Source organism: Agelaius phoeniceus, chromosome 38, assembly GCF_051311805.1.
Source record: "Agelaius phoeniceus isolate bAgePho1 chromosome 38, bAgePho1.hap1, whole genome shotgun sequence".
In the NCBI taxonomy this organism is placed as follows: domain Eukaryota; kingdom Metazoa; phylum Chordata; class Aves; order Passeriformes; family Icteridae; genus Agelaius; species Agelaius phoeniceus.
Window position 1 is genome coordinate 345,371 of NC_135304.1, and position 26,918 is coordinate 372,288.

The following is a 26,918-nucleotide window of genomic DNA, read 5'->3' on the forward strand; positions in this document are numbered from 1 at the left end:
TCCCCCTGAACCCCCAAATTTCCCTCCCAGACCCAAAATTTTTCCCCCAGACCTAAAACTGGGGGGTCTGGAACAATCAGAACCCCCCCAAGACCCCCCTGAACCCCCAAATTTCCCCTTCCAGACCCAAAACTGGGGGGTTTCAAAGGGCTGGAGACCCAAAATTTCCCTTCCAAACCCAAAATTTCCCTTCCCAGACCCAAAATTTTTCCCCCAGACCCAAAACTGGGGGGTCCAGAGCAGCTGGAACCCCCCAAGACCCCCCTGAACCCCCAAATTTCCCCCCCCCAGACCCAAAACTGGGGGTTCCGCACCACCAGAACCCCCCCCCTACCCCAAAACCCCCGATTTGATGAAATTTTTACTCCAAAAAAATGTCTTTTTTTAATTTTCAAAATAGCACAAAACGACGGACACAACACTCGGGGGGGGGGAGGGGAGGGGGAGGGGGAAGGGGGGGGAGGGCTCGAGGGGGGGGGAGGGGCGCGGTTTTTTTTTTTCCCCCTCCCCCCCCCCCATTATGATACACAGGGGGGTCCCCCCCTCCCCCTCCCCCCCACCCCTGGGAAAAGGGGGGGGGGTGGGGTCTGTACAGGGTGGGGGAGGGGTCCCGAGGGGGGGGGGGGTGGGGAGGGGTCGGATTTTGGGAGGGGGAGGGGAGGGAGGGGGGAGGGGCAGCGTTGTACAAAACTTTTCCATTCCAGCAACTGCAACAGGTAAAAAAAAAAGGCCCCACCCCCCCCCCCCCAAGACCCCTCCCCCCCCCCCCCCCCCCATCTCGAGGTGAGGGGACCCCAAAATTCCCCACCCCCCCCCCCCAAAAAAAAAAAACCCAAAAAACCCCCGGGGATATTTGGGGTGTTGATATGGGTGGGGGGGGGGGGGTGGGGGGGGTCCCCGGGGTTTTTTTGTTGTTTTTTTTTTTTTGTTTTTGTTTTTTTTTGGGGGGGGGGGTCCCGGGGTCCTTCACTGCCCTTCAGCCTTGGCTTCTTTGGAGCGGATTTCCTGCAAAGGGAGGGAGGGGTTTGATGGAGACCCCTCCTCAAAATAACCCCAAAAAAACCCCAAAACCCAAAATAACCCAAATTCAGCCCCCCCCGGACCCCCAAAACTCCTCCAGACCCACCCAGAGCCCCCAAATCGATCCACAGATCCCTCAGGACCCCCCCAAACCAACCCCAAGACCCCTCAAAACAACCCCAGACCTTCTCCAGGACCCCCCCAAACCCTCAAAACAACCCCAGACCCCTCCAGGACCCCCCCAAAAAGCCCCCAGACCCCAAATTTCCCCCCAAACAACCCCCAAAACCCCCCAAGACCCCTCAAAACAACCCCAGACCCCTCCAGGACCCCCCAAAAGAGCCACAGACCCCTCCAGGACCCCCAAAAGAGCCCCCAGACCCCAAATTTCCCCCCAAACAAGACTCACAGATCCCTCAAGGACACCCCAAACAACCCCAGACCCCTTAAAACAACCCCCAGCCCCCCAAAAGAGCCCCCAGACCCCTCCAGGACCCCCCAAAACAACCCCAGACCTTCTCCAGGATCCCCAAAAAGCCCCCAGACCCCAAATTTCCCCCCAAACCGACCCACAGACCCCTCAAGGACCCCCCAAACAACCCCCAAAACCCCCCAAGACCCCTCAAAACAACCCCCAGCCCCCCAAAGAGCCCCCAGACCCTTCAAGGACCCCAAAAAAAGCCCCAGACCCCCAAATATCCCAAAAAAGCCCCCCAGACCCTTCAAAGACCCTCAGAAGAGCCCCCAGACCCTTCCAGGACCCCCCAAAAAGCCCCCAGACCCCTCGAGGACCCTCAGAGAGCCCCAGACCCTTCCAGGACCCCCAAAAAGCCCCAGACCCCTCGAGGACCCTCAGAAGAGCCCCAGACCCCCCAGGACCCCCACTCACAGGTCGGGGGACGCCAGGGGCCGTTTGCTGCCCGGTTTCCCGGCGGCTCCGTCCTTGCTCGACTCTGGGGGGTTCGGGGGGGACATCGGGGGGTGAGGGGGAACCCCGGGTGTGGGCAGCACCCCCCAAAGGTGGGGGCAGCCCCCAGACTCATTTCAGAACCCCCAGACTCATTTCAGAGCCCCCAGACTCATTTCAGAGGCCCCAGACTCATTTCAGAGCCCCCAGACCCACCTTGCAGCCACCGCACCTCAGTGCTCGGGCTGTAACCATTGTCATTGCAGGTGGGTGACAGGGGGACAATCCCACTCCCACAGTGTCCCCCAGGGCTGTGCAGCCCCCAGACTCATTTCAGAGCCCCCAGACCCACCTGGCAGCCCCCAGACTCATTTGAGAGCCCCAGACCCAGCTGGCAGCCCCGCACCTGGGTGGCGGGCTGTAGCCATTGTCACTGTGGGTGGGTGACAGGGGGACAATCCCAGTGCACAAACCCAGACTCATTTGAGAGCCCCCAGACCCACCTGGCAGCCCCCAGACCCAGCTGGCAGCCCCCAGACTCATTTCAGAGCCCCAGACCCACCTTGCAGCCACCGCACCTGCGTGGCGGGGCCGTAGCCCTTGTAACTGTGGGTGGGTGACAGGGGGACAATCCCAGTGCCACAAACGCCCCCAGGTGTGTGCAGCCCCCAGACCCACCTGGCAGCCCCCAGACTCATTTGAGAGCCCCCAGACCCAGCTGGCAGCCCCCAGACCCACCTTGCAGCCACCGCACCTGCGTGGCGGGGCCGTAGCCCTTGTCGTTGCGGGCGGCGATGCGGAAGATGATGGCCGGCTTGGTGGTGTGGTCGATGTGGGCGCTGGCCAGGCTGGAGGCCGGCACCAGGCACGAGGGCTGGGCCCACAATAGACCCTCATGAAGGCCAGCTGGGCGCCCCCCCCGCGCGCCTCGGGCCCCCCCCGGGCCCCCCCTGGATGGCCAAGTACACCGAGTACTCGGCGATGCGGCCCGATGTCACCGACGGCGGCTCCCACGTCAGGTGCGCCCCGTCGGGCTCTGGGGACACGGAGAGAGAGGGGACACGGAGGGGTCAGGGGGGGCGTGGGGACATGGAGGAGTCAGGTGTGGGGGACATGGAGGGGTCAGGGGGGACGTGGAGGGACATGGAGGGGTCAGGGGGACGTGGGGACATGGAGGGGTCAGGATGGACATGGAGGGGTCAAGGGCACAGAGGGACATGGACGGGTCAGGGGGGACATGGAGGGGTCAGGAGGGACAGGGGGACATGGAGGGGTCAGGGGGGATATGGGGACATGGAGGGACATGGAGGGGTCAGGGGGACGTGGGGACATGGAGGGGTCGGGGGGGCTTGGGGACATGGAGGGACATGGAGGGGTCAGGGGGGACGTGGGGACATGGAGGGGTCGGGGGGCTTGGGGACATGGAGGGACATGGAGGGGTCAGGGGGACGTGGAGGGGTCAGGGGGAACATGGAGGGGTCAGGGGGGACAGAGGGACATGGGGGGACACAGGAGGGTCCCTACAGCGGGTCTGGGGTCCCTGTTATGGGTCTGGGTCTCTGTTATGGGTCTGGGGTCTCTGCCAGGGTCACCTTGCTGATCTTGATGGTGCAGGGTGCCCTGGGGAAGCCGGGCAGGGATGGGGTCGGGTTGGGTTGGGTTGGGTTGGGTTGATGTTAGGGGCTCCCCCATGGGTGGGGGTCTCTGTTATGGGTCTGGGGTCCCCGTTATGGGTCTGGGGTCTCTGCCAGGGTCACCTTGCTGATCCTGATGGCGCAGGGTGCCCTGGGGAAGCCGGGCAGGATGGGGTCGGGTTTGGGTTGGGTTGGGTTGGGTTGGGTCAGGTCAGGTTGGGGTTGATGTTAGGGGCTCCCCCGTGGGTTGGGGTCCCCATTATGGGTCTGGGGTCCCTGCCAGGGTCACCTTGCTGATCCTGATGGCGCAGGGTGCCCTGGGGAAGCCAGGCAGGGACAGGGTCAGGTTGGATTGGGTTGGGTTGGGTTTGAGTTGGGTGGGTTTGGGTTGATGTTAGGGGCTCCCCCATGGGTGGGGGTCTCTGTTATGGGTCTGGGGTCCCCATTATGGGTCTGGGGTCCCTGCCAGGGTCACCTTGCTGATCCTGATGGCGCAGGGCGCCCCAGGGAAGCTGGGCAGGGACAGGGTCAGGTTGGATTGGGTTGGGTTGGGTTTGAGTTGGGTTGGGTTGGGTTGGGTTTGGGTTTGGGTTGATGTTTTGGGCTCCTCCATGGGTGGGGGTCCCCGTTATGGGTCTGGGGTCCCTGCCAGGGTCCACCTTGCTGATCTTGATGGCACAGGGCGCCCCGGGGAAGCCGGGCAGGCAGGTTTTGAAGGCCGACAGCTCCGAGAAGGGCCCGCGGCCGCAGGCGTTGAGCCCGGCCACGCGGAACTTGTACGCAGTGCCCGGCTGCAGCTCCTGGCGGCGCAGCTGCGAGTGGTCCGGGACCCCCGAGGCGTCGTCCTGCGGGGACAGGGGGACACCATGGGGGACACCATGAGACACCATGGGGACAGGAAACCCCCCAGAGCCAGGGACTCAGACAGAGAAACCCCCTGGACATTGGGGACAGGTCCTGGGACCCCCGAGCCCTTGTCCTGCGGGGACACCGTGGGGCCACAGAACCCAGGGGTGTCCCCAGGGCTGTCCCAGAGTTGTCCCTGGGTGTCCTCAGGGCCACAGGGGTGTCCCCAATGCCATGGAGCTGTCCAGGGCTGTCCCTGGATGTCCCAGAGCTGTTCCTGGCTGTCCTAGGTCTGCCCCTGGCTGTCCCCGTGTCCCTGTGTCTGTCCCTAAGCTGTCCCCATGTCCCCAGGGCTGTCCCCTGAGCTGTCCCCGTGTCCCCATGTCTGTCCTTGCTGTACCCGTGTCTGCCCCTGGCTGTCCCAGAGCTGTCCCCATGCCTGTCCCTGGCTGTCCCAGGGCTGTCCCCGTGTCCCCGTGTCTGCCCCTGGCTGTCCCAGGCCTGTCCCCACGTCTGTCCCCGTATCCCCAGGTCTGTCCCCATGTCCCCACGTCTGTCCCTGAGCTGTCCCTGACTGTCCCCATGTCTGTCCCAGAGCTGTCCCAGAGCTGTCTCCGTGCCTGCCCCTGGATGTCCCCATGTCTGTCCCCATGTCCCCAGGTCTGTCCCAGGCCTGTCCCCGTGTCTGTCCCCACGTCCCCAGGTCTGTCCCCACATCCCCAGGTCTGTCCCAGGCCTGTCCCCGTGTCTGTCCCCGTGTCTGTCCCCGCGTCCCCAGGTCTGTCCCCGGTCTGTCCCCATGTCTGTCCCAGAGCTGTCCCCGTGTCTGCCCCTGGATGTCCCCATGTCTGTCCCCGTGTCCCCAGGTCTGTCCCTGGCTGTCCCCGTGTCTGTCCCCGTGTCTGTCCCCATGTCCCCCAGGTCTGTCCCCGAGCTGTCCCCGTGTCTGTCCCCATGTCCCCACGTCTGTCCCCAGGTCTGTCCCCATGTCCCCAGGTCCGTCCCTGGCTGTCCCCACGTCTGTCCCCATGTCCCCACGTCTGTCCCCGTGTCTGTCCCCATGTCCCCAGGTCTGTCCCAGGCCTGTCCCTGAACTGTCCCATGTCCCCAGGTCTGTCCCTGGCTGTCCCCACGTCTGTCCCCGTGTCTGTCCCCATGTCCCCGTGTCTGTCCCCACGTCCCCGTGTCTGTCCCCGCGTCCGTCCCCTCTGGGGGTGACTCACGTCGGCGGGGGGCGGCGTCGTCGGGGGGCAGGAAGTAGTGAGTGACCATCATGGTGGTGCCCTTGATGACCCCCCACGTCGAACCATTGGTTCTCCTTCTTGGGCAGCGCCTTGGGCGGCGCCCCCGGCTCCGGCTTCTGCCGCGGACGGAGAGAGGGGCACACTCAGGGGAATTGGGGAGTTTTGGGGGGATTTTGAGGGATTTTTGAGGGGGAAATTGGGGCAATTTTGGGGGGAAATTGGGGAAGTTTGAGGGATTGTGGGGGGATTTTTGGGTGGGTTTGTGAGCATTTTGGGGGATTTTTGGGGCATTTTTGGGTGGGTTTGTGAGGATTTTGGGCGGGATTTTTTGGGTGGGTTTGTGAGGATTTTGGGCGGGATTTTTGGGGGGCATTTTTGGGTGGGTTTGTGAGGATTTTGGGCGGGATTTTTTGGGTGCGTTTGTGAGGATTTTGGGGGGGGGTTTTGGGTGGGTTTGTGAGGATTTTGGGGGAGGGATTTTTGGGTGGGTTTGTGAGGATTTTGGGAGGGATTTTTGGGGGATTTTTGGGTGGGTTTGTGAGGATTTGGGGGGAATTTTTGGGTGGGTTTGTGAGGATTTTGGGGGCGATTTTTGGGTGGGTTTGTGAGGATTTTGGGAGGGATTTTTGGGGGGATTTTTGGGTGGGTTTGTGAGGATTTTGGGTGGGATTTTTGGGTGGGTTTGTGAGGATTTTGGGGGGCATTTTTGGGTGCGTTTGTGAGGATTTTGGGGGGCATTTTTGGGTGGGTTTGTGAGGATTTTGGGGGTGATTTTTGGGGGGATTTTTGAGTGGGTTTGTGAGGATTTTGGGGGCGATTTTTGGGGTGGGTTTGTGAGGATTTTGGGGGGGATTTTTGGGGTGGGTTTGTGAGGATTTTGGGGGGGATTTTTGGGTGGGTTTGTGAGGATTTTGGGGGGTATTTTTTGGGTGGGTTTGTGAGGATTTTGGCGAAGTTTGGGTGGGTTTGTGAGGATTTTGGGGGGGATTTTGGGGTGGGTTTGTGAGGATTTTGGGGGGGATTTTTTGGGGGGATTTTTGGGTGGGCTTGTGAGGGATTTTGGGGGGATTTTTTGGGGGGATTTTTGAGTGGGTTCGTGAGGATTTTGGGGGGGATTTTGGGTAGGTTTGTGAGGATTTTGGGAGGAATTTTTGGGTGGGTTTGTGAGGATTTTGGGCGGGATTTTTTGGGTGGGTTTGTGAGGATTTTGGGGGGCATTTTTGGGTGGGTTTGTGATGATTTTGGGGGTATTTTTGGGTGGGTTTGTGATGATTTTGGGGGGGATTTTTGGGTGTGGGTTTGTGATGATTTTGGGGGGATTTTTGAGTGGGTTTGTGAGGATTTTGGGTGGGATTTTTGGGTGGGTTTGTGAGGATTTTGGGGGTGATTTCGAGGTGATTTCCCCCCTCACTCACCACGGGGGTGCTCTCGATGCCGTTGGCCACCTCGGCCAGGGCGGCGGCCGCCTGCAGCTTGGCGGGGCTGGGGGCAACCGTGGGGCCTGGGGGGGCCACGAAGGCGCTCGAGGGGGCCAGGCCTGGGGTGGGGTGGGGGGCACAAAAAATTGGGGAAGGGGCTTTAAAAATCCCCCCCCTGTAATTCCCCACCCACCCCAATGTCAGCAGAGGGGTCGCAAACCAACCCTAGGGGTGCCCCCCAAAGGGGGTCCCAGGCGCCCCCCCAGATATCCCAGACCCCTCCCCACCCCATAAACACCCCCTAAAAGGACCCCCCCCCCAAATGGGTGCCCCTAAGGGGTCATAACCCCCTCCCATGGATCCCTAAACCCACCCCCATGGGACCCCCTAAAGGACCCCCCTCTCTCCCCATTGCCGTGGGTGGGGGTCCCAAACCCCTCCATGGGACCCCTCCCCACCCCATAAACACCCCCTAAAAGGACGACCCCCCCTCAAAATGGGTGCCCCCTAAAGGGTCATAACTCCGCCCATGGGACCCTTCCCACCCCATCCATTGCCGTGGGCGGGGGTCCCAGCCCCAGAGCCCCCCCTGCTCCATTAACACCCCCTAAAAGGGCCACCCCCAAATAGGTGCCCCCTAAGGGGTCATAACCCCCCCCATGGGACCCCTCCCCACCCCATAAACACCCCCAAAAGGACCCCCCCCCAAAATGGGTGCCCTCCCAGGGGTCCCAGACCCCTCCCCACCCCATAAACACCCCCATGAGACCCCTCCCCACCCCATAAACACCCCCATGGGACCCCTCCCACCCCATAAACACCCCCATGAGACCCCTCCCCACCCCATAAACACCCCCATGGGACCCCTTCCCCACCCCATAAACACCCCCAAGGGACCCCTCCCACCCCATGCATTGCCCTGGGCGGGGGTCCCAGCCCCAGAGCCCCCCCCGTGGTGTCTCACCGTCGCCGGGGGGGGGCAGCAGGGTGGCGGGGGTGCCCCCCCCGGGCACCGTGCCCAGGTCCCCCAGGCCGTTGGTGTCGCCCGCGGGGTCGTTGAGGCTGTCGGCGGGGGCCAAGGCCTCGGTGGGCAAATGGGGAGGGGGCGCGGCCGCCTGGGGGGGGGCGGCGGGGGCGGGAGGAGGGGGAGGGGCAGGGGTGGGGGGCGCGGGGGGGGCAGAGGGGGGGGTCCCGGCCTCGGCCAGGTGCTGCTGGTGCTGCACCAGGGCCGCCAGGTCCTGCTGGGTGAGCACCAGGGGCAGCGCCCCCCCCCGCGCCCCCCGCCCCCTCCGACACCCCCAGGGTGCCCCCCAGCTCCGAGGGGCCCCCCCCGGGCTCGCCGGGCTCCAGCGGCTCCGATGTCCCTGTGGAGGGAGGGGGGGGGACACAGGGGGGACGTGTCAGGGGCTGAATGGGCACTGGGGGGTCATGGGGGTCAGCCAGAATTCATCACATGGGGTCAGCCCAAAATGGATCCCATGGGGTCATCCCAAAATTCACCCTGTGGGGTCACTGGGGTCAGCCAGAATCCACCCCATGGGGTCATTGGGGTCATCCTAAAATGGATCCCATGGGGTCATGGGGGTCAGCCAGAATTCATCACATGGGGTCAGCCCAAAATGGATCCCATGGGGTCATTGAGGTCATCCCAAAATCCACCCCGTGGGGTCATCCCAAAATGGATCCCATGGGGTCATTGGGGTCAGCCCAAAATGGATCCCATGGGGTCATTGGGGTCATCCCAAAATCCATCCCATGAGGTCATCCCGAAATCCATCCCATGGGGTCATCCCAAAATGGATCCCATGGGGTCATTGGGGTCATCCCAAAATCCATCCCATGAGGTCAACCCAAAATCCATCCCATGGGGTCACTGGGGTCAGCCAAAATTCATCCCATGGGGTCATTGGGGTCATCCTAAAATCCACCCCGTGGGTTCATCCTAAAATGGATCCCATGGGGTCATTGAGGTCAGCCAAAATCCATCCCATGGGGTAATCGTGGTCATGGGGTCACCGTGGCCCCCAGTGTGCGACCCCCATAACCATGGGACCAAGACCCCCAAAAAACCCCCCCAAACTGACCCAAACCGCCCCAAACTGACCCAAACCCCCCCAAACTGACCCAAATCCCCCCCAAACTGACCCATGACCGCCTGCTGGGCCGCCTGCAGCACGACCTGGATGGCCAGAGCCTGGGCCTGGGGTGACCACCATGGAACCAAGACCCCCCCAGGAACCCCCCAAACCCCTCCCAGGACCCCCCAAACCCCCCCAGGACCCCCCAAATCCCCCCCAGACTGACCCATGACCGCCTGCTGGGCCACCTGCAGCACGGCCTAGATTGCCAGGGCCTGGGCCTGGGGTGACCACCATGGAACCAAGACCCCTCAAATCCCACCAGGACCCCCCAAACGCCCTCAGAAGCCCCCAAACTGACACAAATTCCCCCCAAATCCCCCCCAAAACTGACCCATGACCGCCTGCTGCGCCGCCTGCAGCACGGCCTGGATTGCCAGGGCCTGGGCCTGCGCCTCCTCGCTGGCCGCCGCCGCCGCCGCCGCCTCGGCCGCCGCGGTCACCGCCAGCTCCTCGGGGGTGAGCCCGGGGGGTCCCCCCGCGCCCCCCGCCTCGGCCAGCAGCTCGGGGGGCAGCGCCAGCCCCTCGGCCGGGCCCCCCTCGGCCGTGGGAGGGGGCAGCACCACCACGGCCAGAGGCTCCGGGGACCCCGCGGGCTCAGCGCCGGCCTGGGCGGGAGCGGCGGCCTCGGGCCCGGGCGGGGACGGGGAGGCGGCCGAGGAGGGGTCCTGGGATGATGGGTGGGGGTCTCCAGGAGGGGTGGGCGTGGTCGTGGTGGTGGTTGGGGGGGTCTCAGGGGGTGCCGGGGGGGATTCGGTCAGCGACGAGATGGTCTGGGGAGGGGGGGGAGGGGAGAGGTGAAGAGACGCCCCCACCCTCAAAATGGCAAAATGGGGCCTTGGTGGCCTCCGGAGGCACCAGGAGGTCCCTGGTGGCAGTGCCACGGTGCTTAGGGCACCCCCGGTGTACCCAAGCCCCCACAGTGTCCCCAACCTCCCTACCAGTCCCCAAATCCCCCTCGAGTGTCCCCAAACCCCCTCCCAGTGTCCCCAAATCCCTCCCAGTGTCCCCAAATCCTCCTCCAGTGTCCCCAAATCCCCTCCCATGTTCCCAAACCCCAACTCACTGTCCCCAAATCCCCTTTTAATGTCCGCCAACCCCTCCCCAGTGCTCCCAAACCCCCTCCCAATGTCCCCAAAACCCCCCCTCCCAGAGCTCCCAAATCCCCTTTTATGTCCCCAAATCCCCTTTATTGTCCCCAAACCCCCCCCCAGAGCCCCCAAATCCCCCTCCAGTGTCCCCAACCCCCCTACCAATGTCCCCAAACCCTCTCTCAGTGGCCCCAAATCCCCTTCTATGTCCCCAAAACCCTCCCTCCTAGAACCCCCAAACCCCCTCCCAATGTCCCCAAACCCCCTTCCAATGCCCCCAAACCCCCACCCAGTGCCCCTAAATACCCACCCAGTGCCCCCAAACCCCCTCCAATGTCCCCAGCCCCCCGTCCCCAGTGTCCCCAAGGCCGCTCACCGGCACGGCCGGCCCCGGCGCTGGCGTGGACTGAGTGACCGTGGTGACCGCCCGGGGCTGGGGGGTCCCGCTGCCGCTGGGGCCGGGGGGGCTGGGGGTCCCGGGGGGCACGGGGGGACCCCCGGCCTCGCTGGGGGGGGTCTCCCCCTCCCCCTGCCCGTTGGCAGCCGGCGGGGGGGGCTCTGTGGGGACAGCAGGGAGGGGTCAGCGAGGGCGGAGGGCGACGATTTGGGGACAATTTGGGGACGATTTGGGGACGATTTCGGGGTCACCTTGGCTGGCGCCCATGCTGGCGGTGACCGTGGTGGCCGTGGCCGTCGTCCCCGTCTCGTGGGTCTCACAGGGGGGGTTGGAGCAGGCGCGGGGGGGGCTGGTGGCAGCGGTGGTGGTGGTGGCACAGGGCGGGGGCGGTGTCACCCCCTCGGTGGCGGTGGTGGCCGTGCTGGTGGCCCCGCTCTGGTGGCTCTGGCAGGGCGAGGACCCCGCTCTGGTGGCGGCCGTGCTGGTGGCCCCGCTCTCGGGGGTCTCGCAGGGGGGGTTGGCACAAGGCGGGGACCCCCCCGTGCTGGAGGTGGCGGCGGTGGCGGCGCTGGTGGCCGTGGTGGTGTCACCCGGCCGGGAGCCCGCGGTGGCCGTGGTGGCCGTGTTGGTGGTCCCCGTCTCGTGGGTCTCGCAGGGGGGGTTGGAGCAGAGCTGGGACGATGTCATTGTCACCGTGTTGGTCGTGCCCGTCTCGTGGGTCTCGCAGGGGGGGTTGGAGCAGGGGGGGACGCCTCGGGGCGGTGGCGCCGCCGCTGTCCCTGACTCGGGCGGGGGGCGCGAGGTGGCCGTGGTGGTGGTGGCCGTGCTGGTTGTCCCCGTCTCGTGGGTCTCACACGGGGGTTGGAGCAGAACCGTGTCCCCGTGGTTGTCACCGTGTTGGTTGTCCCCGTCTCATGAGTTTCACACGGAGGATTAGAGCAGGGTGGCCTCGGCGCTGTCATTGTCACCGTGCTGGTTGTCCCCGTCTCGTGGGTTTCACACGGAGGGTTGGAGCAGAGCTGTGACCCTGTCACTGTCACCGTGTTGGTTGTCCCCGTCTCATGAGTTTCACACGGAGGATTAGAGCAGGGTGGCCTCGGCGCTGTCACTGTCACCATGCTGGTTGTCCCCGTCTCGTGGGTCTCACAGGGTGGGTTAGAGCATGGTGGCCTTGGCGCTGTCACTGTCACCGTGCTGGTTGTCCCCGTCTCGTGGGTCTCACAGGGTGGGTTAGAGCAGAACCGTGTCCCCGTGGTTGTCACCGTGCTGGTTGTCCCCGTCTCGTGGGTCTCGCAGGGGGGGTTGGAGCACAGCCGTGTCCCTGTCACTGTCACCGTGTTGGTTGTCCCCGTCTCGTGGGTTTCACACGGAGGGTTGGAGCAGAGCTGTGACCCTGTCACTGTCACCGTGTTGGTTGTCCCTGTCTCGTGGGTCTCGCAGGGCGGGTTGGAGCAGAGCTGTGACCCTGTCACTGTCACCGTGTTGGTTGTCCCCGTCTCGTGGGTCTCACAGGGCGGGTTGGAGCACAGCCGTGTCCCTGTCACTGTCACCGTGTTGGTTGTCCCCGTCTCGTGGGTCTCACAGGGCGGGTTGGAGCAGAGCTGTGACCCTGTCACTGTCACCGTGTTGGTCGTCCCCGTCTCGTGGGTCTCGCAGGGGGGGTTGGCACACAGCCGTGTCCCCACGGGGGTCTCACAGCTCGCCGTGGTGGCCGCAGTGACCGCCCCGCTGGCCGTCCCCACCTCAGGCTGTCCCCAGGGCGTTTGGCACGGGGCTGCCTCCTGCGTTTGGCACGAGGTGACACCGCCGCCACCGCCACCGCCACCTTCGGGGGGACACAACCGCGCCGTCATCGTTGTCCCCGTGGCCGCCGTCTGCTGCGTGGGGCAGGGCGGTCCCCCCGGCGTCCCCAAGCGCGCTGTCCCCGCCGCCGTGGGGGTGTTGGTGGTCCCCGTCTCGTGGGTCTCGCAGGGAGGGTTGGAGCAGGCCCGGGCTGGCGCCGCCACCACCGCTGTCCCCCCGCCCGTGTCCTCGCAGAGCTGCAGCTGCAGCTGCTGTCCCCCCGTGCCCACGTTGGCCACCAGGCTGGTGGTGGCCGTGTTGGTGGTCCCCGTCTCGTGGGTCTCGCAGGGCGGGTTGGAGCACACCAGGGTGACGGTGCCAGGGGTGGCCTCGGCCGGGGGGGGCTCGGCCAGGCCGCCACCCCCCGAGGTGGCCGCGGGGGGACCTTCGGCCGTTGGGGACGCCAGGATGGACACGGGGAGGTCGTGGACGGGCTGGGCCTCCACGCCGCTGGGCGTGGTGATCAGCGTCACCTGCGTGGGCTGGGACACCGGCTGTGTCCCCATAGTGGCTCAGGGGAGGTGGCACTGAGCACGGGTGCCACCCTCCCTGTCCCTGCTCCAGGCTCGAATCTCTGTGAGCTCCCTTTGGTGTCACCACAATGTCCCCAGTGTCCCCTCCCCGCTCCTGTCGGCAGCGCAGCTGGGGCTGAGCTGCATTTGGGGACGTCCCCAATGTCCCCAGTGTCCCCTCACCTGCATGGTGATGGTCGGTGTCCCCACTGTCCCCAATGCCCCCTCACATGCATGGTGATGGTCAGTGTCCCCACTGTCCCCAATGTCCCCAATGTCCCCAGTGTCCCCGCACCTGCATGGTACTGGTCAGTGTCCCCAATGTCCCCAATGTCCCCAGTGTTCCCTCCCCTGCATGGTGATGGTCGGTGTCCCCAGTGTCCCCAGTGTCCCCAGTGTCCCCAGTGTCCCCTCACCTGCATGGTGATGGTCAGTGTCCCCAATGTCCCCAGTGTCCCCAGTGTCCCCAGTGTCCCCTCACCTGCATGGTGATGGTTGGTGTCCCCAGTGTCCCCAGTGTCCCCTCACATGCATGGTGATGGTCGGTGTCCCCAGTGTCCCCAATGTCCCCAGTGTCCCCAGTGTCCCCAGTGCCCCCAGTGTCCCCCCTGTCCCCTCACCTGCATGGTGATGGTCGGTGTCCCCAGTGTCCCCAATGTCCCCAGTGTCCCCAGTGTCCCCTCACCTGCATGGTGATGGTCGGTGTCCCCACTGTCCCCAGTATCCCCAGTGTCCCCAGTGTCCCCTCACCTGCATGGTGATGGTCAGTGTCCCCAATGTCCCCAGTGTCCCCAGTGTCCCCAGTGTCCCCTCACCTGCATGGTACTGGTCAGTGTCCCCAGTGTCCCCAGTGTCCCCAATGTCCCCAATGTCCCCAGTGTCCCCTCACCTGCATGGTGATGGTCGGTGTCCCCAATGTCCCCACTGTCCCCAGTGTCCCCCCTGTCCCCTCACCTGCATGGTGATGGTCAGTGTCCCCAGTGTCCCCAGTGTCCCCAGTGTCCCCAGTGTCCCCTCACCTGCATGGTGATGGTCGGTGTCCCCACTGTCCCCAATGTCCCCACTGTCCCCAATGTCCCCAGTGTCCCCTCACCTGCATGGTGATGGTCGGTGTCCCCAGTGTCCCCCCTGTCCCCTCACCTGCATGGTGATGGTCGGTGTCCCCACTGTCCCCAGTGTCCCCAGTGTCCCCAGTGTCCCCAATGTCCCCACTGTCCCCAATGTCCCCAGTGTCCCCTCACCTGCATGGTGATGGTCGGTGTCCCCAGGCCGCCCCCGGCCGCGGTGGCCGTGATGGCCGCAGGGTTCAGCACCTGGCTGGACAGGGTGGCGATTGTCCCCAGGGTGGTGATGGGTGTGGCCAGCGAGGCCGTGGCGCTGTGGCCACCGGCCCCTCCGGCCAGGCTGGTGGACACCGTCCCTGTCACCGTCCCCAGCGTGGTCACACCTGCAGGGGACACCAGGGCCGTGAGTGACCCTTCGGGAAAGTGACCCCAAAGTGACCCCACAGTGACCCCACGGTGACCCCCCCCGTGATTTGGGGACCCTTCCCCATGACAGTGGCTGTCCCTCCTGGTGTCCCCTCCCTGTCCCCATGACCCCCCCACCCACCCTGTGGTACCCTTGACCACAAGTGACCACCTCGGTGACCCCTGGGTGGCCCAATGACCCCTCCAGTGACCAGTGGTGACCCTTGGCCACCAAAACGTCCACTCCAGTGACCCAGAGGTGACCCTTGACCACAAGTGACCTCCCTAATGACCCCTGGGTGGCCCAGTGACCCCTCCAGTGACCCCTCCAATGACCAGTGGTGGCCTTGGCCACCACAACCGCCACTGCAGTGACCCACAGGTGACCCTTGAGCACAAGTGACCACCTCGGTGACCCCTGGGTGGCCCAGTGACCCCTCCAGTGACCAGTGGTGACCCTCGAGCACGAGTGACCACCTCAGTGACCCCTGGGTGGCCCAATGACCCCTCCAGTGACCCAGAGCTGACCCTCGAGCACAAGTGACCCCCGCAGTGACCCCTGGATGGCCCAATGACCCCTCCAGTGACCAGCGGTGGCCTTGGCCACCAAAACGGCCACTGCAGTGACCCAGAGGTGACCATTGAGCACAAGTGACCTCCCCAGTGACCCCTCCAGTGACCCAGTGGTGACCCTTGAGCACAAGTGACCACCTCAGTGACCCCTGGGTGGCCCAATGGCCCCCTCAGTGACCCAGTGGTGACCCTCGAGCATGAGTGACCTCCCTCAGTGACCCCTGGGTGCCCAATGACCCAGAGGTGACCCACAGGTGACCCTTGACCACAAGTGACCTCCCCAGTGACCCCTGGGTGGCCCAGTGACCCCTCCAGTGACCCAGAGGTGACCCTTGACCACAAGTGACCTCCCCAGTGACCCCTGGGTGGCCCAGTGACCCCCCCAATGACCCCTCCAGTGACCAGCGGTGGCCTCGGCCACCAAAACGGCCACTGCAGTGACCCAGAGGTGACCATTGAGCACAAGTGACCTCCCTAATGACCCCTGGGTGGCCCAATGGCCCCTTCAATGACCCAGAGGTGACCATTGAGCACAAGTGACCACCTCAGTGACCCCTGGGTGGCCCAGTGACCCCTCCAGTGACCCAGAGGTGACCCCTGAGCAGGAGTGACCTCCCCAGTGACCCCTCCAGTGACCCAGAGGTGACCCTCGAGCACAAGTGACCTCCCCAGTGACCTCTGGGTGGCCCAATGACCCCTCCAGTGACCCAGAAGTGACCCCTGAGCACGAGTGACCTCCCCAGTGACCACCCAGAGCGCCCCCACTCACCGGTGGTGCCCTTGACCACCAGGGTGGTCACCGTGGGCTTGACGGCCGAGACGGTGACGGGGGTGACCAGCCGGACCCCCCCCATGGGCACCGTCCTCAGGATGGTCCCCGGCTGGCCCGGGGCTCCCTTCAGCACCACCTGGGGGACACGGGGACACCGCTGTCACCTGGGGCTGGCACGCCTCGGGGACACCCCGCCAGTGTCACCAAACCCGCCTTGCCACTGTCATCAGTGTCCCCAAACCCTCAGGTGAGCCCACCCCCGTGTCCCCAATGTCACCAAACCTCCCTTGCCACTGTCATCAATGTCCCCAAACCCTCAGGTGACCCCACCCCAGTGTCCCCAAACCTCCCTTGCCACTGTCATCAATGTCCCCAACCCCAGAGGTGACCCCACCTCAGTGTCCCCAATGTCCCCAAACCCCCCTTGTCACTGGTCATCAGTGTCCCCAAACCCTCAGGTGACCCCACCCCGGTGTCCCCAAACCTCCCTTGCCACTGTCATCAATGTCCCCAAACCCTCAGCTGACCCCACCTCAGTGTCCCCAATGTCCCCAAACCCTCAGCTGACCCCACCCCAGTGTTCCCAGTGTCACCAAACCCCCCTTGTCACTGTCATCAGTGTCCCCAAACCCTCAGCTGACCCCACCCCAGTGTCCCCAAACCTCCCTTGCCACTGTCATCAATGTCCCCAAACCCTCAGGTGAGCCCACCCCCGTGTCCCCAATGTCCCCAAACCCCCCTTGCCACTGTCATCAATGTCCCCAAACCCTCAGCTGATCCCACCTCGGTGTCCCCAATGTCCCCAAACCCCCCTTGCCATTGTCATCAATGTCCCCCAACCCTCAGGTGACCCCACCCCCATGTCCCCAATGTCCCCAAACCTCCCTTGCCACTGTCATCAATGTCCCCAACCCCAGAGGTGACCCCACCTCAGTGTCCCCAAACCCTCGTCTGACCCCACCCCAGTGTCCCCAATGTCCCCAAACCCTTGTCTGACCCCACCTCCATGTCCCCAACCCCTCCACATGTCACCCCTCCCCTGTCACCTCCTGTCCCCTCCATTGTCCTTCAAGTCCCCCAATCTCAAATGTCCTCAGGGGGAGGTTCAGGTGCCCCCAGGGTGGTTCAGGTGTCCCCAGGGGCATCCCCAGGTGCCTCCCAAGGGTGTTCAGGTGTCCCCAGGTGTCCCCAAGGGGTGGTTCAGGTGTCCCCAGGGTGGTTCAGGTGTCCCCTAGGGGGGCTCATGTGTCCCTGGGTGTCCATTCAGGTGTCCCCAGGGTGGTTCAGGTGTCCCCAGGTGCCCGTTCAGGTGTCCCCAGGGTGGTTCAGGTGTCCCCAGGTGCCCGTTCAGGTGTCCCCAGGGTGGTTCAGGTGTCCCCAGGTGTCCCCAGGTGCCCGTTCAGGTGTCCCCAGGGTGGTTCAGGTGTCCCCAGGTGTGTCCTCACCTGTGTCACGCCCTGCTGGCCGTGCCCCCCGCCCAGCTTGGGGACAGCCGTGATGATCTTGGCGGGGGTCCCGGTGCCCGAGGTCATCACCTTGGTGGTGATGATGGTGATGGGGGACTTGATCCCAGGGCTGCTGGTGACACCTGGGGACACCGGAGGACACGGGGGGGTCACGGGGGGACAGGGACATGGGGGGGTCACAGGGGGACATGGAGGGTGACAAGGACACGGGGGTGGCATGAGGGTGACAAGGACATGGGGGGGGACACCCAACTGGGTGATGATGGCCGACATGGGGATGGTTTTGGTGGGGTCTCAGAGGGGTTTGGGGGTCTCAGGGAGGGTTTGGGGGTCTCAGGGAGGTCAGGGATGGTTTGGGGGTCTCAGGATGGGTTCAGTTAATTTGGGGAGGGGTCTCACTCACCGGTAGCCCCCGACTGGGTGATGATGGCCGACATGGGGATGGTTTTGATGATGGTGGTGGTGCCAGGGGTGGGGTCTCAGGGATGGTCTGGGGGTCTCAGGGATGGTCTGGGGGTCTCAGGGATGGTTTGGGGGTCTCAGATGAATTTGGGGAGGGGTCTCACTCACCGGTAGCCCCCGACTGGGTGATGACGGCCAACATGGGGATGGTTTAGGTGGGGTCAGGTGGGGAGGTTTGGGGGTCTCAGAGGGGTCTGGGGGTCTCAGGTTAATGTGGGGAGGGGTCTCACTCACCAGTAGCTCCCGATTGGGTGATGACGGCCAACATGAGGATGGTTTTGGGGGGTTTCAGAGGGGCTTGGGGGTCTCAGGGAGGGTTTGGGGGTCTCAGGGAGGTCAGGGATGGTTTGGGGGTCTCAGGTGAATTTGGGGAGGGGTCTCACTCACCGGTAGCTCCCGACTGGGTGATGATGGCCGACATGGGGATGGTTTAGGTGGGGTCAGGTGGGGAGGTTTGGGGGTCTCAGGATGGGTTCAGTTGATTTGGGGAGGGGTCTCACTCACCGGTAGCCCCCGACTGGGTGATGATGGCCGACATGGGGATGGTTTTGGTGGGGTTTGGGGGTCTCAGAGGGTTTTGGGGGTCTCAGGTGAATTTGGGGAGGGGTCTCACTCACCAGTAGCCCTCAACTGGTTGATGATGGCCAACATGGGGATGGTTTTGATGATGGTGGTGGTGCCAGGGGTGGGGTCTCAGGGATGGTCTGGGGGTCTCAGGGAGGGTTTGGGGGTCTCAGGGATGGTTTGGGGGTCTCAGGATGGGTTCAGTTAATTTGGGGAGGGGTCTCACTCACCGGTAGCCCCCGACTGGGTGATGACAGCCAACATGGGGATGGTTTAGGTGGGGTCTCAGAGGGGTTTGGGGGGTCTCAGGGATCTCAGGGATGGTTTGGGGGTCTCAGGGAGGTCAGGGATGGTTTGGGGGTCTCAGGATGGGTTCAGTTGATTTGGGGAGGGGTCTCACTCACCAGTAGCCCCTGATTGGGTGATGATGGCCGACATGGGGATGGTTTTGATGGGGTCTCAGAGGGGTCTGGGGGTCTCAGGGAGGGTTTAGGTGGGGTCTCAGAGGGTTTTGGGGGTCTCAGGTGAATTTGGGGAGGGGTCTCACTCACCGGTAGCCCCCGACTGGGTGATGATGGCCGACATGGGGATGGTTTTGATGATGGTGGTGGTGCCAGGGGTGGGGTCTCAGAGGGGTTTGGGGGTCTCAGGGATGGTTTGGGGGTCTCAGGATGGGTTCAGTTGTTTTGGGGAGGGGTCTCACTCACCGGTAGCCCCCGACTGGGTGATGATGGCTGACATGGGATGGTTTTGATGATGGTGGTGGTGCCAGGCTTGGTGGTGCTGGGGCTGACGCTGCTGATGCCCAGGATGGTGGGGGGCTTGGCCGCCCCCGCCCCCGCCTGCGTGCTGGTCAGGATGGTGGTGGGCTTCCCCTCCCCCGACGTCACCAGCTTCAGGATGGTCCCCGCGGGCAGGGGGCCCTTGGTCTGGGGGGGGGGAGGGGTGGGGGGTGGTCACTCTTAAGGGGAGTGGTCACTCGAGGGGGAGTGGTCACTTGGGGAGTGGTCACTCAGGGAGTGGTCACTTGGAGGGGGTCAGTTAGGGGGTGGTCACTTGGGGAGTGGTCACTTGAGGGAGGGTGGGCATTTGTGGAGTGGTCATTCAGGGGGGAGTGGTCACTCAGGGGAGTGGTCACTCGAGGGGGGGTGGGCATTCAGGGGAGTGGTCACTTGAGGGGGGTGGGCATTTGTGGAGTGGTCATTAAGGGGAGTGGTCACTTGAGGGGGGGTCACTGGGAGGGGTCACTCAGGGGAGTGGTCATTAAGGGGAGTGGTCACTTGGGGAGTGGTCAGTGAGAGCAGGGGTCACTTGGGGAGTGGTCACTTGAGGGGGGTGGGCATTTGTGGAGTGGTCACTCAGGGCAGTGGTCACTTGAGAGGGCGTGGGCATTTGTGGAGTGGTCATTCAGGGGAGTGGTCACTTGGGGAGTGGTCACTCAGGGGAGTGGTCACTCGAGGGGGGTGGTCATTAAGGGGAGTGGTCACTTGGGGGAGTGGTCAGTGAGGGGGGGTCACTCAGGGGGGTGGTCACTCAGGGAGTGGTCACTCAGGGGAGTGGTCATTAAGGGGAGTGGTCATTAATGGGAGTGGTCATTAAGGGGCATGGTCACTCAGGGGGGTGGTCATTAAGAGAAGTGGTCATTCAGGGGGGTGGTCATTAATGGGAGTGGTCACTCAGGGAGTGGTCACTCAGGGGAGAGTGGTCACTCAGGGGAGAGTGGTCACTCAGGAATGGTCACTTGGGGCCAGTGGTCACTCAGGGGAGTGGTCACTCAGGGGAGTGGTCACTCAGGGCCAGTGGTCACACAGGGCCAGTGGTCACTCAGGAGTGGTCACTTGGGGGGGTGGTCACTGAGGGGAGCAGTGGTCACTGGTCAGTGGGGGGGAGTGGTCAGGGAATTTTGGGCAGGGACTCAGGAGTTTGAAGGGTCTCAGTGATTTGGGGGATTTTTGGGGTAATTTTAGAGTGATTTTTGGGCTGGTTTTGGGGTGACTTTGGGCTGGTTTTGGGGTGGTTTTGGGGTGATTTTGGGGTGATTTTGGGCTGGTTTTGGGGTGATTTTGGGGTATTTTGGGGTGTCACCTGGATGACCTGTGTGACAGGGCCGCTCGAGGCCTGCCCGGTGACAGCCAAGGGGGGGTCTCAGGTGACTCTCAGTGATTTGGGGAGGGGTCTCAAAGCTTTGGGGATATTTGGGAGGATTTGGGGGCAGTTTTGGGGTGGTTTTGGGGTGATTTTGGGCTGGTTTTGGGGTGATTTTGGGGTGTCACCTGGATGATCCGGGTGACAGGACCAGTCGAGGCCTGCCCGGTGGCAGCCAGGGTGGGGGGGGTCTCAGGTGACTCTCAGTGATTTGGGGAGGGGTCTCAGAGCTTTGGGGATAATTTGGGGTGATTTTGGGGTGATTTTGGGCTGGTTTTGGGCTGGTTTTGGGGTGATTTTAGGGTGGTTTTGGGGTGTCACCTGGATGATCTGGGTGACAGGGCCGCTCCAGGCCTGCCCGGTGACAGCCAAGGTGGGGGGGGTCTCAGGTGACTCTCAGTGATTTGGGGAGGGGTCTCAGAGCTTTGGGGTGATTTTGGGGTGGTTTTGGGGTGATTTTGGGGTGGTTTTGGGGTGATTTTAGGGTGGTTTTGGGGTGTCACCTGCATGATCTGTGTGACAGGGCCACTCGAGGCCTGCCCGGTGACAGCCAAGGGGGGTTTTGGAAGGGGTCTCAGGTGACTCTCAGTGATTTGGGGAGGGGTCTCAGGGCTTTGGGGATAATTTGGGAGGATTTGGGGGCAGTTTTGGGGTGGTTTTGGGGTGATTTTGGGGTGGTTTTGGGATGATTTTGGGGTGGTTTTGGGGTGTCACCTGGATGATCTGGGTGACAGGACCACTCGAGGCCTGCCCGGTGACAGCCGAGCTCTGCACGGGTTTTGTCTGCACCACCGACATCACCTTGCCCAGGTTGGAGATCTGGGGGGGACCCCAGGAAAGGTCAGAGACCCCCCCCAGGACACCCCCAAAAACCAAACCCCAAACCCTGATCTTTGAGGGGTTTTAAAGCCCCTGGGACCCCCCCAAATTTGGGGGGTTCGGCGTTAAAGAACCCAAAAAAAGGAGAGGGAGTTTGGGGGTGTGCCCCCCACCCCAGGACCCCCCCAAATCTTGGTTCCCATGGTTCCCATAGCTCCAACTCACCCAGGACCCCCAAATTTGAGTCTCCATGACCCCAGATACCCCAAATTCGGGTGTCCCTGGCTCCAGAGCCTCCCAGGATCCCCAAAATCTGCATCCTCACACCCCCAACGTCCCCCATCCCCGAATCCAGGCATCCGTGACCCCAAACTCCCCAGGACCCCCCAAAGCTGCACCCCCCATCCCCAAGACCCCCCAAATCCAGGTCCCCACCCCTCCACCATCCCCCCATGTCCCCCCATCCTCAACCCGCCCCCCCACAATGTCCCCAAATCCGTGTCCCCCACCAATGTCCCCCACAATGTCCCCAAATCCGTGTCCCCACATTCCCAATGTCCCCACATTCCCAATATCCCCAAACCCGTGTCCCCCACATTCCCAATGTCCCCACATTCCCAATGTCCCCAAACCCACCAATGTCCCCCCCTCAATATCCCCAAATCTGTGTCCCCACATTCCCAATGTCCCCAAATCCATTTCCCCACATTCCCAATGTCCCCACATTCCCAATGTCCCCCCACAATGTCCCCAAATCTGTGTCCCCACATTCTCAATGTCCCCAAATCCGTGTCCCCCACCAATATCCCCTCCATATCCCCAAACCTGTGTCCCCACATTCCCAACATCCACAAATCCGTGTCCCCACATTCCCAATGTCCCCCCCTCAATATCCCCAAATCTGTGTCCCCACATTCCCAATGTCCCCAAATCCGTGTCCCCACATTCCCAATGTCCCCCCCCAATATCCCCAAATCCGTGTCCTCACATTCCCAGTGTCCCCACATTCCCCAAACCTGTGTCCCCCACCAATGTCCCCAAATCCGTGTCCCCACATTCCCAATGTCCCCAAACCTGTGTCCCCACATTCCCATGTCCCCACATTCCCAATGTCCCCAAATCCATGTCCTCACATTCCCAATGTCCCCACATTCCCAATATCCCTAAATTCCCAATATCCCCAAATCCGTGTCCCCGCATTCCCAATGTCCCCAAATCCGTGTCACCCACCAATGTTCCCCCCAATGTCCCCAATTCCGTGTCCCCACATTCCCAATGCCCCCACATTCCCAATGTCCCCAAACCCGTGTCCCACCCCCCGAATGTCCCCAAACCCGTGTCCCACCCCCCCGGATGTCCCCAAACCCGTGTCCCACCCCCCCAGATGTCCCCAAACCCGTGTCCCCCCTCACCAGGGCGCTGCCCCCCGGCACAGAGATGGGGCTCTTGACCAGCGTGATGGTCTTGGTGACCCCTCCGACCACGGTGGTGACCACCTGGGCCTGCTGGGCCACCGTCACCGTCCCCGACTTGTGCACGGTGATGATGGGCCTGGTGGCCGCGTTGGTGGCCGCAGGTGACGCCCCCGCCGTGCCCACCTGGGCGGCCGCCGTCTTCAGCATGCGCGTGGCAGGGTTGCTCACCTGGGGGGGACACGCGGGGACATTGAGGGGACAGCGTGGGGACAGAATGGGGAGATTGAGGGGACAGAATGGGGACATTGAGGGGACAGCGTGGGGACATGGTGGGACATTGAGGGGACATTGAGGGGACAGAATGGGGAGATTGAGGGGACAGTGTGGGGACGTGGTGGGACATTGAGGGGACAGCATTGGGGACATGGTGGGGACATTGAGGGGACAGCATTGGGGACATGGTGGGGATAGTGGGGGACATGGTGGGACATTGAGGGGATGGTGTTGGGGACACGATGGGGACATCGTCGGACATTGAGGGGACATGGTGGGGACATGGTGGGACATTGAGGGGACAGTGTTGGGGATATGATGGGGACATTGTTGGACATTGTGGGGACATAGTGGAGACATTGAGGGGACATTGAGGGGACAGAATGGGGAGATTGAGGGGACAGCGTTGGGGACACGATGGGGACATCATTGGACATTGAGAGGACATGGTGGGGACATGGTGGGACATTGAGGGGACAGCGTGGGGACATGGTGGGACATTGAGGGGACATTGAGGGGACAGCATGGGGAGATTGAGGGGACAGTGTGGGGACATGGTGGGACATTGAGGGGACAGTGTGGGGATATGATGGGGACATTGAGGGGACAGTGCAGGGACACCATGGGGAGATTGAGGGGACAGCGTGAGGACATGGTGGGGATAGTGGGGGACATGGTGGGACATTGAGGGGATGGTGTTGGGGACACGATGGGGACATCATCGGACATTGAGAGGACATGGTGGGGACATGGTGGGACATTGAGGAGACAGCGTTGGGGACATGGTGGGACATTGAGGGGACATTGAGGGGACAGCATGGGGAGATTGAGGGGACAGTGTGGGGACATGGTGGGACATTGAGGGGACAGTGTGGGGATATGATGGGGACATGGAGGGGACAGCATTGGGACATTGAGGGGACAGTGCAGGGACACCATGGGGAGATTGAGGGGACAGCGTGGGGACGTGGTGGGGATAGTGGGGGACATGGTGGGACATTGAGGGGACAGCACTGGGGACACGAGGGGGACATCATCGGACATTGAGGGGACAGTGTGGGGACAGCGTGGGGACATTGAGGGGACAGCATTGGGGACATGATGTGTGATATTTTAGGGAGGTTGAGAGGAGATGGTGGGAACATGGCGGGGAGATTGAGGGGACAGCGGGGGGACACGATGGGGACATTGTCGGACATTGAGGGGACATTGTCGGACATTGAGGGGACATTGTCGGACATGGTGGGGGGATTGAGGGGACAGCATGGGGACATAGTGGGGAATATCGTGGGGACATTGTGGGGACACCCACGAGGCTGCTGGTGACACCACAGGGTCACCCTGAGTGACATCATGGTGACAACGACACCGATGACATCGTGGCCTCCCCTTAGCCCTCCAATGTCACCTCAGGGCCACCAATGTCACCCTGGCGCCACCCCAGACACCAGAGAGCTTGCTGGTGACACTGGTGACAAAGATGCCACCACGCCAAGCCCCCCCAGTGCCACCCAAGCCCTGGTGACACCACGGTGACAACAACACCACCACGGCATGACCTCACCAAGCCCTGGTGACACCGAGGTGACAATGCCACCACCACGGCATGACCTCACCAAGCCCTGGTGACACCAAGGTGACAATGACACCACCACGCCAAACCCTCCCAGTGCCACCCAAACCCCAATGACACCAAGGTGACAATGCCACCCCCCAGCGCCACCCAAGCCCTGGTGACACCACGGTGACAATGCCACCACCACGCCAAGCCCCCCCAGTGCCACCCAAACCCCGATGACACCACAGTGACAACAACACCCCCCAGCGCCACCCAAGCCCCGATGACACCACGGTGACAATGCCACCCCCCAGTGCCACCCAAGCCCCGGTGACACCAAGGTGACAATGCCACCCCCCAGTGCCACCCAAGCCCCGGTGACACCAAGGTGACAATGCCACCCCCCAGCGCCACCCAAGCCCCCGCAGCGTCCCCTACCATGACAGGTGACGAGGCCACCTTGACGGTGGCGGGCAGGGTGGTGGCCCCGGGGGTCACGGCCACCGTCTTGACGATGGTGGCCCCGGCGGGGACGCTGAGCACGGTGGGCGCCGAGGCCGGGGGGATTTTCTGGGTGGCCGCGGCTGCTGCGGCCAGAGCGGCCATGCCGCTCATCTGGGGACTGCTGCCGATCACCTGCGGGGATGGGGGACACCTGAGCACACCTGGGGACACCTGGGGGGACACCTGAGCACAGCTGGGGACAGCTGGGGACACCTGGGGGGACACCTGGGGGCTGCGGCCATGCCGCTCATCTGGGGACTGCTGCCGATCACCTGCGGGGATGGGGGACACCTGAGCACACCTGGGGACACCTGGGGGGACACCTGAGCACAGCTGGGGACAGCTGGGGACAGCTGGGGGGACACCTGGGGGGACACCTGGGGACACCTGGGGACACACCTGGGGACAGCTGGGGACACACCTGAGCACACCTGGGGACACCTGGGGACAGCTGGGGGGGGGACACCTGAGCACACCTGGGGACACCCCTAGGGACACCTGAGCACAGCTGGGGACACACCCGGGGACACCTGGGGGGGGACACCTGAGCACAGCTGGGGACACACCTGGGGACACCTAGAGGCACACCTGGGGACTTCTGGGGACACCTGAGCACAGCTCTGGGGACTGCTGGGGACAACTGGGGGGACACCTGGCACACCTGGGGACAGCTGGGGGGACACACCTGAGCACACCTGGGGACAGCTAGGGACAGCTGAGCACACCTGGGCACAGCTAGAGGCACACCCAGGGACACTTGGGGACACACCTGAGCACACCTGGGGACGCACCTGATAACAACTGGGGTACACCTGGGGCACACCTGGGGCACAGCTGGGACAGCAAGGTCACACCCAGGTACCACCTGTGTCACACCTGTGTCCCCATGTACCCTCACCTATGTCACACCTGTGTCCCCAGGTACGTCCTGTGTCACACCTGTATCACCCATGTACCCCCTGGGGCTCACCTGTGTCACACCTGTGTCACCCATGTACCCCCTGGAGCTCACCTGTGTCACACCTGTGTCCCCATGTACCCCCTGGAGCTCACCTGTGTCACACCTGTGTCCCCAGGTACCCCCCCAGGACCCTCTGGGCTCCCTCCCTCTGTCCCCAGCCACCCCCAGGTCCCCTCCCCGTGTCCCCCACCTGTCCCCCCAGGTGTCCCCCAGGTGCTCTCACCGTGCCCTGGGGGCTCTGGGTGGGCACCACCATCCTGACGCCGGCGGGCAGCGATGTCACCGTCACCGGGGCCTTGCCGGGCCCGGCCGAGCGCACGGTGACCAACGGCGGCCCCGCGCTGGCCGCAGGGGGACCGGTCACCTTCAGCACCGCTGGGACACCTGGCAGGGGACATGGGGGGTCAGGGTGGGGGACAGGGACACCCAGGGACGTCCCCCATGTCCCCTGTCACCCTCAGCACCCTCCTGTCCCTCTCAGTGTCCCCTCCACGTCCCCAATGTCCCCGTTTCCCCCTCCAATGTCCTCCCCAGTGTCCCCATCTCTGCCCCACCACATCCTCCCCAATGGCCCCCTTGATGTTCCCATTTCCCCCCAAATGTCCCCAATGTCCCCTGCAATGTCCCCATTTCCTCCCTCAACATCCCCATCTCTGCCTCCCCCATGTCCCCAATATCCCCTCAGCGTCCCCATCTCTCCTCCCGTGTCCCCAATGTCTCCATTGCCCCCACAATGTCCCCATTTCCCCCCACAATGTCCCCATCTTCACCCAATGTCCCCAATGTCCCCCACAATGACCCCATTCCCCACAATGTCCCCCCATCTCCCCATTCCCCCCCTACAATGTCTCCATCTGTCCCCCCAATGTCCCCGATGTCCCCATGTCC

General features: G+C 63.3%; 1 protein-coding gene across 1 annotated transcript in view; it reads right to left on the bottom strand.

Moving 5' to 3' along the window:
- Positions 1-26,918, bottom strand: part of HCFC1 (host cell factor C1) — a 73,315-nt gene that overhangs the window by 32,183 nt on the left and 14,214 nt on the right. Inside the window, 24 exon segments of the mRNA XM_077172422.1 lie at positions 842-1,005; positions 1,910-1,973; positions 2,666-2,803; positions 2,806-2,857; positions 2,860-2,961; positions 4,221-4,406; positions 5,644-5,703; positions 5,705-5,767; positions 7,067-7,188; positions 8,034-8,376; positions 8,378-8,433; positions 9,542-9,980; positions 10,675-10,856; positions 10,947-11,604; positions 11,607-13,031; positions 14,291-14,496; positions 15,861-15,999; positions 17,309-17,451; positions 18,760-18,794; positions 19,097-19,284; positions 21,215-21,319; positions 22,732-22,962; positions 25,004-25,201; positions 26,254-26,414. Coding sequence (XP_077028537.1) covers positions 842-1,005; positions 1,910-1,973; positions 2,666-2,803; positions 2,806-2,857; positions 2,860-2,961; positions 4,221-4,406; positions 5,644-5,703; positions 5,705-5,767; positions 7,067-7,188; positions 8,034-8,376; positions 8,378-8,433; positions 9,542-9,980; positions 10,675-10,856; positions 10,947-11,604; positions 11,607-13,031; positions 14,291-14,496; positions 15,861-15,999; positions 17,309-17,451; positions 18,760-18,794; positions 19,097-19,284; positions 21,215-21,319; positions 22,732-22,962; positions 25,004-25,201; positions 26,254-26,414 — 5,460 coding nt within the window.